Below are 12,947 nucleotides of genomic sequence, written 5' to 3' on the forward strand. Positions count from 1 at the left end.
CCCTAAAAAGCTAATGACCCCGTTGGTGCTGCAGAGGTGGCTCCTCAGCCATGGCTTTCACCCAAGGTGTATCGGCACCCGAGGCGGGTTCCAGGCTGCACTGGTCATGCTGCAGATCCTGCTTCTCCATGCACAGAGGCTGAAAGGAGAAGACAAGGACTGTGATGATGTCCTCTCACCTCAGGAGCTGTGGGAGCCACCCTGTCAACTCAAGGGAGCAGGGGTTTCATTCTCTCTTGGGCTCAACCAGGCCCCGGGGGTTTTAGTCACCCATCACGCCCAAGGGAAAGGGCGAGCATGAAACACCAGCTCCTTCGGCAGGGCCAGACGCTGCAGCTGGGTGGTTCCTGCCCCGTCCTCCCAGGAACCAGTACAGCAGCTCAGCAGGGAGGCAGATGGGATCCGCAGCCCTGGCGTGGGGATGGGGATCCTTCATCCCCATCTCGATCTCCATTTTTCTCAAACTTTAGTTCAGGTGCCTTCACGCAGCGCAAGGGGCAAGAGCTGCTCCCCCATTCCTCCATGTGGGGACAGTCTGCAGGAGGGGTCACAGCCCTGGGTGCCATAAGCCACCTTGGGGGCTTATCTGCGACCCTCGCTGTGCTCCCTGGTTCATTCACCAGCTGCAGCAGACAGAGCCTGAGCCCTCCCTGTCTCTCCTGTGCTGCTCCATCCATCCTGGACCTGAACTGTGCTGGGGTAGCTGCGCCACAGCCCCTCTGGCAACAGGCTTGGTAGATCAACACCCTCTGGCACCAACTGGGACACGACTGGGCTCGGAGCGGCAGGTGTGAATCACCCCTCTGCCTGCTGCATCCATCCCACCCACCAGAGAAGTGAAGGCAGTGGGAAGCAGGAGCCCACGGAGGGAGCAGGATGCTGGGATTTGTGTGGGCTCTGGGTTTTCTCTCTGTACAAATGCGCTTGGTTCGGCTCTCCCGTAGTTCCCTTTACAGCCTGGAGCTCCCAGCACCAAGTTCCCACTCAGCACAACCCTGTTCCATCATCCCCATGGCTGCTTTGCACTGGGACCCTTCCAGCAGGCACCGGTTCCAGCCTGGACCCCCAAAATCCCCCGCAGGGTGACTTTGACCATTCTGGTGAGCACAGGCAGGGTCAGAACCTCCAGCCGTGGTGCCCATGGGCTCAGGGCTACCCTACTCATCCCACGTGGGCAGCCACCCTGCAGGTCCCTGGGATAGAAAGAATCATAGAATCAATAGGTTGGAAAAGACCTCAGATCATCAACTCCAGCCCTACTGGTCCACTACTAAGTACTTTATCTGCCCGTGTTTTAAACATCTCCAGGGATGGGGCCTCAACCACCTCCCTGGGCAGCCTCTGCCAGTGCTTGGTAACCCTTTCAGTGAAGAAATTTTTCCTAATGTCCAATCTAAACCTCCCCCGGCTCAACTTGAAGCCATTTCTTAATGTCCTATCACCTGTCACTTGGGAGAAGAGACCAACACTGACCTCTGTGCAACCTCCTTTCAGGTAGTTGTAGAGAGCAATGAGGTCTCCCCTCAACCTTCTCTTCTCCAGACTAAATAACCCCAGTTCCCTCATCCTCCCAGCTCAGTGTGGTCTGTGAACTTATTGAGGGCACATTCAATCCTTCCATCCCGATCGTGGATAAAGACATTGAACAGCACTGGACCCAGCACCCAGCCCTGGGGACACCACTTGTGACCGGTGGATCAGGGGCTGCATCTGCTCAGACCAACAGCAACAGCCCTGTGACTCCACCAAGAGGTGGCCAAACCCTCCTAAAAAAGCATCTCGGCGTGGATTGGGGGGGATCCCCAAAGCTTGCAGCTGCTCTGCAGCATCTCCCACAGCGGTGGGGTAAAACACGTGCCCACAGCCATGGAGGAGAGCGGCACAGAAAGGCTTTATTCCAGCTCATCGCTCTGATCCTGCATGTCCAACCCCCCACCCCCCGCAATGAAATGAAGGCTGCCCTTGTTCGACACCCGGCAAGCCTGGTCCCAGCCCGCCCCGTCCCTCCTGTCCGGCTCACGGACACTGAGATGACAGAAAAACCTCCCCCAAAGTGCAAACCGAGGCTGATCGCCAGCCCGGGACTTTTGTCCGGCAAGACACACAAAACCACCCCGTCTTCAACAGGAGAAATTGCATCATTAATTACACAAACGAGGCCGTTGTGCTTGCGAGGCCACTCCAGCAGCTGGCGATGCTCCGGAGTCACTCGGGACGATCCCTCTCCATTTAGATCAATATTTCTATTTATTGATGTAAAATCCACACACCCCCCCCGTTTTGGGTGCGTCAGGCACATAAATGCTCATTTTTAATACAGACTTGAGGACAAATAGCCAGAAAGATGCTCGGCAGAAAAGGCCCTGGGGGTGCTGGTCAACAGCAGCTGAAGATGAGCCGGCGGTGGCCAAGAAAGCCACCAGCATCCTGGCTTGGATCAGCCATGGGGTGGCCAGCAGGAGCAGGGAAGGGATCATCCCCCTGCACTTGGTGCTGGTGAAGCTGCCCCTCGAATCCTGGCTTCAGTTTTGGGCCCCTCACTCCAAGGACATTGAAGGGCTGGAGCACGTCAAGGAGAAGGGGAGTGGGGCTGGAAAACGAGGGTTATGGGAGCGGCTGAGGGAACTGGGGTTGTTCAGCCTGTGGAAGAGGAGGCTGTGGGGAGGCTTTCCTGAAGAAAGGTTGTAGCACAGTGAGTGCTGGTCTCTTCTCCCAAGGAATAAGAGATACGGTGAGAGGAAATGGCCTGAAGTTGTGAGAGGGGAGGGTTAGATTGGATATTAGGAACAATTTCTTCACTGAGAGCGGTGAAGCACTGGAAGAGGCTGCCCAAGGCAGTGGTGGAGTCACCATCGCTGGAGATGTTCAAAGATTTTGTAGATGTGTCACTCTTGACACGGTTTTGTAGGCACAGTGGTGTTGGGCTGGCAGTTGGACTTGATCTTAGAGGTCTTTTCCAGCCTTAATGATGCTATGATTTCTGGCTTGAGGTTTGAAATCCTGGATGGGAACAGAGCTGCTCCACTGTGGGGTGGACATGACCAGGGAAATGGTGATGCCTCAGACCCATCCATCTTCCCTCACTTTATCCACGGAATTATTTCAGAGGTTCTTCTTGCAGCCCCTAAGTAGGGCAGTTTCTTTTTTTTAATCCAAAGAGACTATTTCTCTACCTAAAGGAACATCCATCGCCCCCACCCACAGCTGCCTGAGTCACAAAGCCCCAGATTTTCCCCAAACTTGTGTTGGGAAAGCATTCATCCCTGGGGAATGGGCTGCTCCAACCCATGTAGGGGACACAAACAGATACTGCCTGGGGATCCCATGGCATGGACATCCCTGTGGTGAGCTATGTTGCCCCATAGTACCCATCACCTCATAGGGAGCACCCACCACTCCACAGAAAGCACCAACCAACAACCCACGTGGAGCACCCTTCATCCTATAAAAAGCACCCACGAGGGCATGGGGGGCCCCCTTCCTCCCGTGGAGAGCATCCACTGCTCCATGAGGAGCATCAACCACCCTGGGGAAAGCAACCAGCACCGCATGAAGCTCACCCACTGTCCCACGGAGAGCACCATCATCCCACGGGGAACATCCTTGTGATATGGGGAGCACCCATCACCCCATGAAGAGCATTCACCACCCCTCGGGGAGCACTTATCATCTATGAAGAACCCTCATCACCTATGAAGAACACTCATCGCCCCATGAAAAGCACTGACCACCACACAGAAAGCACCCGTCACCCTACAGGGAGCACCCTTGCCCCATGGAGAGCACCCACCACCCCACAGGGAGCACCCTTGCCCCATGGAGAGTACCCGAGCCCTGTGGGGAACATCCATCACCCCATGGAGAGCATCCATCACCCCATGAAGAGCAGAGTTGGTCCTGTGGAGAACACCACAGCCTGATTGTCATAAAGCCGTTGGGTGCAAGATGCACAACCCTCCTGGTGGTGATCCAGCTGCTTTGCTGGCTGTTACTCGAGTGCATTGGAAGAAGACATTAAAAACCATAATAATAATCACAGCTGTACCCAGTGTCTCTCTATGTGAGATGTCCACAGCATTCCCAGCACCGCAGCTGGAACCATCCCAGCATGAGCATCCACCACACAGCCTCCTCTATGCTAAATCACACCTGGATGGATGGATCCAGGGAGTGAGGAGAAGGGTATCAGGATTCACACAGCGGGAATTGCTGCCAGCGCTGCCCCGGGCTGAAGGCAGGAGCTGCGGGCAGGGAAGGGGCAGCTGGCATCGCAAAACACTCAGCCCTTTGCCAGACTCAGCCCCGGTAACCGCAGAGCTACAGCTTATTTTTTTTTAAATTTAATTCCCTTAAAAATATATATAGACTATGTGAGATCTCCCTGGAAAAACTCCCTCTCAGTCACCCGAATCGGTGTCGTGGCGCTGCCTGACCCCACGGGATGGAGGAGATCTGCTCCTGCTCCTCTTCCTCCCCTTGCGCTGTGGGGACGAGTGCCGACCGCGGCTGTCCCTGCTGTGACTCCGCCGACGGGCAGGGTGGCGCGTGGGGCTCCTGCCTGAATCCCGGCTGCCAGCAGAAGAATCCGTGTCGTGACGACGCCGGGCGCCGTGCCGCGATGCCTCAGGGCACTGCTGGGTTTTCCTTCGGTGGTGCCTACAGGGATCACAGAATCATAGAATAATTAGGGTTGGATGGGACCTTCAAGATCTAGTTCCAATGCTCCTTCCATGGGCAATGACACCTCCCACTAGATCAGGTTCCCCAAGGCCCATCCCACCTGGCCTTGGACACCTCCAGGGATGGGGCAGCCACAACTTCCCCGGGCAACCTGTTCCAGCGTCTCACCACTCTCACAGTGAAGAAATTCCTCCCAATGTCTAGTCTAAATCTGCACCTCTCCAGTTTGTACCCGTTCCCCTTTGTCCTATCACCACAAGCCTTTATGAACAGTCCCTCTCCAGCTTTCTTGGAGGCTCCTTCCAGGCACTGGAAGGTCACTACAAGATCTCCTTGGAGCCTTCTCTTCTCCAGGCTGAACAAGCCCAACTCTCTCAGCCTGTCATGAGATTAGGGATATCTAGGGACACCCACAAGCCAATTTTGAGGATAAAAAAGGGATCGGAGAACAAGTCTTATGAGGAGCAGCTGAGGGACCTGGGCTGGTTTAGCCTAGAGAAGAGGAGGCTGAGGGGAGATGTCATTGCTCTCTACAACTACCTAAAAGAAGGTTGTAGAGAGATGGGTGTTGGTCTCTTCTCCCAAGTGACAGCTGACAGGACAAGAAGGAATGGCCTCAAGCTGCGTCACGGGAAATTTAGATTGGACATTAGGAAAAATTTCTTCACAGTAAGGGTTATCAGGCAGTGGCGGAGGCTGGCGGTCAGCAGCCTTGGAGGTGTTTAGATGAGGTGCTTGGGAACATAATTTAGTAGTGGACGGGTACAGTTGGAATTGACGATCTCAAAGGTCTTTTCCAATCTAATGATTCTATGACTTTGGGAAGCCAGGAGATGCCCATGGGGCATCCTATGACCATGCAGCTCTCCTGTATGCTTCATCCCATCTTCCAGCCATGATTCCCTGTGATCCCCAGTCCTGGTCCCCCTTCCCATGACCAGGGCTCAGCCCCAATTCCAACCCAACCAACCTCTCATCCCGCTCCGGAGAAGAATCAGAGGACGACGAGGCAGCATCCTTCCTGTGATGCTTGTCCTTCTTCTTCTCCTTCTTGTGTTTCTTCTTTTTCTTTTTCTTCTTCTCCTTTCTGGATTTCTTGCTGCTCTCTGGTCTGTGTGGAAGTGATCCAAGCGGTGAGGAGCCCTGCCCCGCACATCCTTCCAGCTCCTCCAAGAACTCATCCCCATCCCTCCCTCCACCTGCATCCCACCACGCTCCTCTTTGGCCACGGAGAAGCCCCCAGCCACACATTTTTGAGGCAGAGCAGAGGTTTGGGGGTGTTCCAGGTGGATGCAGAAGAAGCTCGATTGCCAAACGGAGCCAGAGAAGCATTTTGTAAAATACTGACCACCAAAATACCATTTCTGGTCATTTCCCACCAAGGGGGTGGTTCCCTTCCTCACCGTTTCTCCTCCACCTTCTCCTCTTTCTCCTGCTTCTTCTTGGAGACAGATGTCTCGGGGCTGCTGGCGACTTTCTGGTGCTAGAGAGGAAAAGAAATACAGAGTCCATGAGCCCATAGCTTCGAATGATAAGAAAAAGAGACTTTCTCCCTGTAAAAATTAAATTTCTTTTGGAAAAAATAAAATTAAATGAAAATTTTATTTAATTTGAAAAAACCTTAATATTAAATAAAAATTAAACTTAAATAAAATTAAATTTAATTTAGTAAAATTAAATACAAATTAGATTTGGGGAAAAAAAGGATAAATGAAATTAAATTTGGGGGAAAAAAATCAAACCACCTTCAAGAGCTGCTTCCAAATTAAAACCCACACAAATTAACGCTGTCTAAACAGGACACAAAGACCTCTTGCGCGTCTCTGTGCTCCAGCTTTGCTTATAAATAAAACACCCCAAGTGCAAGGCAGAGCTTTTTGCCTTTTCTTCTGCCTTTTTCCAGACCTCCCCAGAAGGACGTGGCCTGCGTACCGTGAAGACGGAGAGCCCCAGCTTGACCGCCTCCTTGTCCTCCTTGGAGAGCATCACCCGGCCAGCGCTGCCGCTGGGGAGAGACGTCACCGCAATGAATCACAAAACGAAATGAAAACACACATAAAAAAAGCATAATAATGGTAGGTTGCATGAAAATTGTAAAATCAAAGAATCATAGAACGGTTTGGGTTGGAAGGGACTGTGAGGATCATCACAACAACCCAATGCAGCTACAGATTAGAAGTCTGGCTGGAGAGCTGCCTGGAGGAGAAGGACCTGGGGGTGTTGGTTGACAGCGACTGAATATGAGCCAGCAGTGGCCCAGGTGGCCAAGAAGGACAATGGCATCTTGGCTTGGATCAGAAACGGCGTGACCAGCAGGTCCAGGGAGGTTCTTCTCCCTCTGGACTCGGCACTGGTGAGACCGCTCCTCGAATCCCGTGTTCAGTTCTGGGCCCCTCACCACAAGAAGGATGTTGAGGCTCTGGAGCGAGTCCAGAGAAGAGCAACAAAGCTGGTGAAGGGGCTGGAGAACAGGCCTTATGAGGAACGGCTGAGAGAGCTGGGGTTGTTTAGCCTGGAGAAGAGGAGGCTGAGGGGAGACCTCATTGCTCTCTACAACTACCTGAAAGGAGGTTGTGGAGAGGAGGGTGCTGGGCTCTTCTCCCAAGAGACAGGGGACGAGAGGGAATGGCCTCAAGCTCCGCCAGGGGAGGTTTAGGCTGCACGTTAGGAAAAAATGTTTCACATAAAGGGTCATTGGGCACTGGAACAGGCTGCCCAGGGAGGGGGTTGATTCACCTTCCCTGGAGGTGTTTAAGGGACGGGTGGACGAGGTGCTAAGGGACATGGTTTAGTGTTTGATGGGAATGGTTGGACTCGATGATCCGGTGGGTCTTTTCCAACCTGGTTATTCTATGATCCTACGATTCTCCTCCACCAACACCCCCAGGTCCTTCTCTGTGAGGCTGCTCTCAATCTCTTCATTGCTACTGAGGGCTGCCCCAACCCAAGTGCAGGATCTCGAACTTGGCCTTGTTGAACCTCATGAGCTTTTCACCAGCCCACTCGTGAAATAGTCGAAATGGCTCTGAAACGAGGGGGGGTTGGAGTACCTGGAGCTGCCCAAGCCCACCAGCCGGTCCACGTTCTTCTCATCCCGGTCGGCACCATCCCTCTTGCACACCTCCGCCAGGTCCTAGGATGGGAGGAGAACATCCCGTGTGTGCGTATCCCCCAAAAATAGAGGGGGGACACCAGCACCCCTGCACGGGACGACGCTGGAGGACACGTGGTGCCCCTCTCACCTCCTTGCTGAGGCCGGTGGGCTGCCTCTTCACGTTCTTGTAGCCCCTATGAAACCAAAAGCAGGTGATGGGGTGGGGGCGATGCCTCGCGCGCCCTGTTTTTTGGGGGAGAAGGAGACGTAGACGTACAGAGCTGCCATCATGGCCTCCTGCTCGGCCAGGCGGACGGCGGCCAGCTCTTCCTCGCGGGATAACGCGGGAGCTGTCTCCTTCTTGCCCTTGGCATACCAGGTCAGGTCCTTCCCCTTCTGCCACCGGCCCACCGGTGCCATCAAGGAGTTCCCTGCAGGAGGAGACACCCCCACCAACCCAAAAAAAACATCATTGCACCCAAAAATCTCCATCCACACCCCAAAACTGGGGATGGTGATGGAGATACAGGTAGGGTTTGGCTCAGGCCAGTCCTTACCCAGGTAGTTCTCACGTTGTTTGTCCGTCTTGACGTCCTCCCAGCTGAACTGGTCCTGGCCCCCCCGGACCCCTCCTCGGGAGGAGCCGAACATGGTCCTGGCTCGGTGACACCTGCAAGGGGATCAGCCCAGGGTTTGGCCCCCAACATCTCCTCTGCGCAACCCCAGCAGGGATCTCCTGGGAGGACAGGGTGGGGGGCAAACATGGTCTGGGGAGGGACAGCAAAGCCTGGGGAGGAGGAGGAGCAGGGATGCCCAGAGAAGGGGAGCTGCCCTGGATCACAAGGGGATGCAAAGCCTGGAGGGTGCCTGGTTTGGGGGGGTTGTACGGTGCTAGGAGGGGCTTGCACGGCTGGAAAAGGGGGAATGCATGGCTTGTTGGGGGGAGATGCACAGCTGGAGGGGTTGAACAGCTGGAAAGGGGGGAATGCACGGTTTGGGAGGGGGGAGATGCACAGCTGGAGGGGTTGAACAGCTGGAAAGGGGGGAATGCACGGTTTGGGAGGGGGGAGATACACAGCTGGAGGGGTTGCACAGCTGGAAAGGGGGGAATGCATGGCCTGGGGTGGGGTGGGGGGGCTTGCACAGCTGGAAAGGGGGGAACACAGCTTGAATGGAAGATGCACAGCTGGAGAGGCAGGGGTTTGCACAGCTGGAAGGGGGAGAATCGCACAGCTGGAAAAGGGGGAATGCACGGCTTGAGGGGGGGGAAGATGCATGGCTGGATTGGGGGGTGCACGGCTCAGGGTGGGTGCATGGCTGGAAAGCAGGGAATTGCATGGCTGGAAAGGGGGGGAATACACAGCTCGAGGGGGGGAGCACAGCCCTGGGGATGACTCAGGGCCCAAGTCGGGGGTTGCAGGGCTGGAAAAGGGGGAATTCTCAGCGTGGGGGGGGAATGCGAAGCCCCAGGGGAGGATGCGGGGGGGGGTGGGGGGGTGGGTGTGCTGGAAAAGGGGGAATGGACAGCTTGGGAGGGGGGGAAGATGCATTCCCCAGCTGGAGAGGGATGCACAGCCCAGAGAGGTGGATTGCACGGCTGGAAAAGAGGGAATTGCTCCTGCCGTGGGGTTGGGGGGGGTTGTGCACGGCTGGAAATGGGGGAATGCACGGTCTGGGGCGGGGGGAGCGGGGATTGCACGGCTCGTGGGGGGGAGTGCATGGCCCAGGAGGGTCACCACGCAAAGAGGGGGCTCTGCACTGTCTGGAATCGCACACGGGGAGCTCGGGGAGCTGAAGGGGTTTGCAAACCCCGGGGACAAACACGCCCCCCCCCCCCCCCCAACACGCACCTCGCTCCGGCCCGCGCACCCCGGCCGCTACCACTGCGCGCGGCGGAGGGGGGGTGGTGGTGGTGGATACATGGGCGATACCACCGCACCGAGCGCCGGGGGGGGGAGGGGATGCAGGCAGAGCATCCATGGAGCGAGGGAATGAAAACACACAGAAGCGCCCCAGCACGGCTGCTCCCCGGCTTTATTTGAAACCAACGCGGTCCCAGGGGCGTCATTTCTTCCAGAAGCGTTTGTAGGTGTCCAGGTCGATGCCTTGGATGTTCTCCTCCACCCTGGCTTTCGGCTTTCCTGGGAATTGCTTCCGCAACCGAGCCTTGCGTTCAGCCTCCGGCAGCGTGCTGCTGTCCAGGGGCAGCTGGAGGGATCGAAGAATCATAGAATCATAGAATAGTGTGGGTTGGAAGGGACTATGAAGGTCATAGTACTGTAGAGTCACAGAACCATAGGATGGGTTGGGTGGGAAGGGACCATGATGGTCATAGAATCATAGAGTGATAGAGTGGTTTGGGTGAGAAGGGACCATGAAAGTCATAAAATCATGGAATGGTTTGGGATGGAAGAGACCACGAAGGTCATAGAATCATAAAATCATAGAATCGCTTGGGTTGGAAGGGTCCATGAAAGTCATAGAATTATAGAATCATAGAATGGTTTGGGTTGGAAGGGTCCATGAAGATCACAGAATCATAGTGGTTTGGGTTGGAAGGGACCAGGAAAGTCATAGAATCATAAAATCATAGAATCACTTGGGTTGGAAGGGTCCATGAAAGTCATAGAATTATAGAATCATAGAATGGTTCGGGCTGGAAGGGTCCATGAAGGTCACAGAGTTATAGAATCATAGAATCATAGGATGGATTGGGTTGGAAAAGACCGTGAAAGCCACCCCAAGCCTCCTCCTTACCATCAGGATCTTCTTGGGCTCCTTGTACCGCAGGCGGATGGTGGAGCCGTCAGTGTGGACCAGGAGGACGGGGTAGAGGCGGCCGTACTGCTGCCGGTGGAGGTGGGAGATGGCGACGCGGTTGGAGTTGTGGCGGATGGAGGCGGCGACGGCCAGCGGGGGCTTGGGAGTGATGGGGGCGCGGCACAGGGCACTGTGAGGATGGAGAAGGGGCTGAGGGGTCACCATTGCACCTTGAATGGTGCAGTTTGGGGAGGTGGACATCAAGGGAGGTGGATGGGGATGCCCCCACCCCATCACCTTGAATCTTGGTGCAGTTTGGGGCCCCTCGCTACATTGAGGGGCTGGAGCACATCTGGAGAAGGGAACTGGGCTGGGGAACAAGTTTTATGAGGAGCGGTTGAGGGAACTGGGGTTGTTTAGCCTGGAGAAGACAGATGGGCAACCTCATTGCTCTCTACAGCTCCCTGAAAGGAGGTTGCAGGGAGGTGGGAGTTGGTTTCTTTTCCCGAGTAACAAGGAATGGGACGAGAGGGAATGGCCTCAAGTTGCTCCAAGGCAGGTTCAGGTTGGATATCAGGAAACGTTCCCTCCCTGAAAGGGATGTCAAGCATTGGACGAGGCTGCTCAGGGAGGTGATGGAGTCACCATCCCTGGAGGGATTTAAAAGACGCCGAGACATGGTGCTCAGGGATGAGGTTTAGTGCAGGACTTGGCAGTGTTGGGTTTATGGTTGCACTCGATGATCATAAAGGTCTTTTCCAACCCGGCTGTGACCGTGGCCAGGCGTGGATCGCTGCCCCCACCCTCACCTCAGCGCCCGGCCCACGGCTGCCATCCCGGTCCAGGTGCTCGGCTGAACCCTCAGTGCCCAGAGGTGGGATGGAGGCCTGTGTGGACGGCCTGGTGGAAAAGGAGCTCTCCTGGCATGGATGAGGGGGCCAGCCCCATGTCCCCATCGCGTGGTGGCTCCCCACCATGCTCCCCCCCATCATGCAGCCCCAGCTATGGTTGAGCGCCATGATCATAGAATCATAGAATCACCAGGTTGGAAGAGACTCCTCCTGGCACCCCCTCCTGTCCCAATAATGGTTCTCAGCCCCCAGGCCCTCCCCTAGTCACGGCTCAGCTCCACTACAGCCTCCTCCAAGCGTGGTTCAGCCCCACCATGACACCCCTCCAGCCCCCACTATGGTTCAGCTCCCCCATGGCTACCCCCAACCTCAATAATGGTTCAACCCCCCCATGTCCCCCCCATCCCTGCCATGGTAAAGCCCCATCATGGCTCCCCCCCACCTCAATAATGGTTCAGACCCATCATCCTCCCCCCTCCAATCACGGTTCAGCCCCACCATGCCCCCCCCCGTCCCCACAATGGTTCAGCCCCACTATGGCTCCCCCCACCTCAATAATGGTTCAGCCCCCTCACAGCTCCCCCCCAACAATGGTTCAGCCCCACTATGGTTCCCCCCATCCCCGCAATGGTTCAGCCCACATTCCCCCCAACCCCGCAATGATTCAGCCCCCCATCCCTGCAATGCTTCAGACCCCAATCCCCCCCCCCCAATTATGGTTCAGCCCCACTATGGTCCCCCCCATCCCCGCAATGGTTCACCCCACTATGCCTCCCTCATCCACATTATGGTTCAGCCCCCCCATGCTCCCCCCCATCCCCATTATGGTTCAACCCCCCCCCGCTCCCCCCCCATCCCCATTATGGTTCAGCCCCCCACGCCCCCCTATCCCCATTACGGTTCAGCCCCACTATGGCTCCCCCCCAGCTCCCAGCATGGTTCAGTCCCCCCCATGACCCCCCCCATCCACATTATGGTTCAGGCCCCCCATGACCCACCCATTATGGTTCAGCCCCACTATGGCCCCCCCCATCCCTGCAATGGTTCAGCCCCACTATGCCTCCCCCATCCGCATTACGGTTCAGCCCCCCCCCATTCCCCCCTCATCCCCATTATGGTTTAGCCCCCCCATCGCCATTATGGTTCAGCCCCACTATGGTCCCCCCATCCCCGCAATGGTTCAGCACCACTATGCCTCCCCCATCCACATTATGGTTCAGCCCCCCCATGCCCCCCCATCCCCATTGTGGTTCAGTCCCCCATGCCTCCCCATCCCCATTATGGTTCAACCCCCCCACGCTCCCCCCATCCCCATTATGGTTCAGCCCCACTATGGCTCCCCCCCAGCTCCCAGCATGGTTCAGCCCCCCCACGCCCCCTCCTCCCCCCTCCCTTCTTCACCCCCAGCCCTCCTCCCCCCTTCCCCCTCCTGGTTCAGCCCGCGGTGGTGCCCCCCCCCCCCAAGCCCTCCGTGGTTCGCCCCGCGGCTCCGCTGGGTCCTACCGCCCGCTCCCCACGCCGCTTGCGTCCCCGCCCCCGGGTGACGTCGCGGCGCGGGGGCT

General features: G+C 56.3%; 2 protein-coding genes across 3 annotated transcripts in view; both read right to left on the reverse strand.

The window, feature by feature from the left end:
* Positions 1-4,349: 4,349 nt before the first annotated feature.
* The window catches only part of C6H1orf35 (chromosome 6 C1orf35 homolog), a 404,048-nt gene continuing 395,450 nt past the window's right edge, over positions 4,350-12,947 (reverse strand). Inside the window, exons 1-9 of one of the 2 annotated variants that reach the window (XM_069859198.1) lie at positions 9,625-9,645; positions 8,332-8,444; positions 8,052-8,205; positions 7,923-7,968; positions 7,731-7,813; positions 6,613-6,685; positions 6,084-6,163; positions 5,651-5,791; positions 4,350-4,656 (exon numbers count right to left, since the gene is read on the reverse strand). In XM_069859198.1, the coding sequence (XP_069715299.1) occupies positions 4,398-4,656; positions 5,651-5,791; positions 6,084-6,163; positions 6,613-6,685; positions 7,731-7,813; positions 7,923-7,968; positions 8,052-8,205; positions 8,332-8,425 (930 nt within the window). In that variant the 5' untranslated portion in view covers positions 8,426-8,444; positions 9,625-9,645 and the 3' untranslated portion in view covers positions 4,350-4,397. Of the gene's footprint in view, positions 4,657-5,650; positions 5,792-6,083; positions 6,164-6,612; positions 6,686-7,730; positions 7,814-7,922; positions 7,969-8,051; positions 8,206-8,331; positions 8,445-9,624; positions 9,646-12,947 lie in introns of those variants that run through there. The other variant, XM_069859199.1, reaches the window with a different exon arrangement.
* Positions 9,791-12,929, reverse strand: MRPL55 (mitochondrial ribosomal protein L55). Its single transcript, XM_069859213.1, has 4 exons — positions 12,889-12,929; positions 11,344-11,421; positions 10,532-10,724; positions 9,791-9,982 (listed from the first exon to the last, which is right to left on the reverse strand). Exons 2-4 carry the CDS (start codon positions 11,367-11,369, stop codon positions 9,839-9,841), a joined length of 363 nt encoding a protein of 120 aa, XP_069715314.1. The 5' UTR covers positions 11,370-11,421; positions 12,889-12,929; the 3' UTR covers positions 9,791-9,838.

The sequence above is a fragment of the Phaenicophaeus curvirostris genome, chromosome 6 (genome assembly GCF_032191515.1).
Source record: "Phaenicophaeus curvirostris isolate KB17595 chromosome 6, BPBGC_Pcur_1.0, whole genome shotgun sequence".
Classification (NCBI taxonomy): Eukaryota; Metazoa; Chordata; class Aves; order Cuculiformes; family Cuculidae; genus Phaenicophaeus; species Phaenicophaeus curvirostris.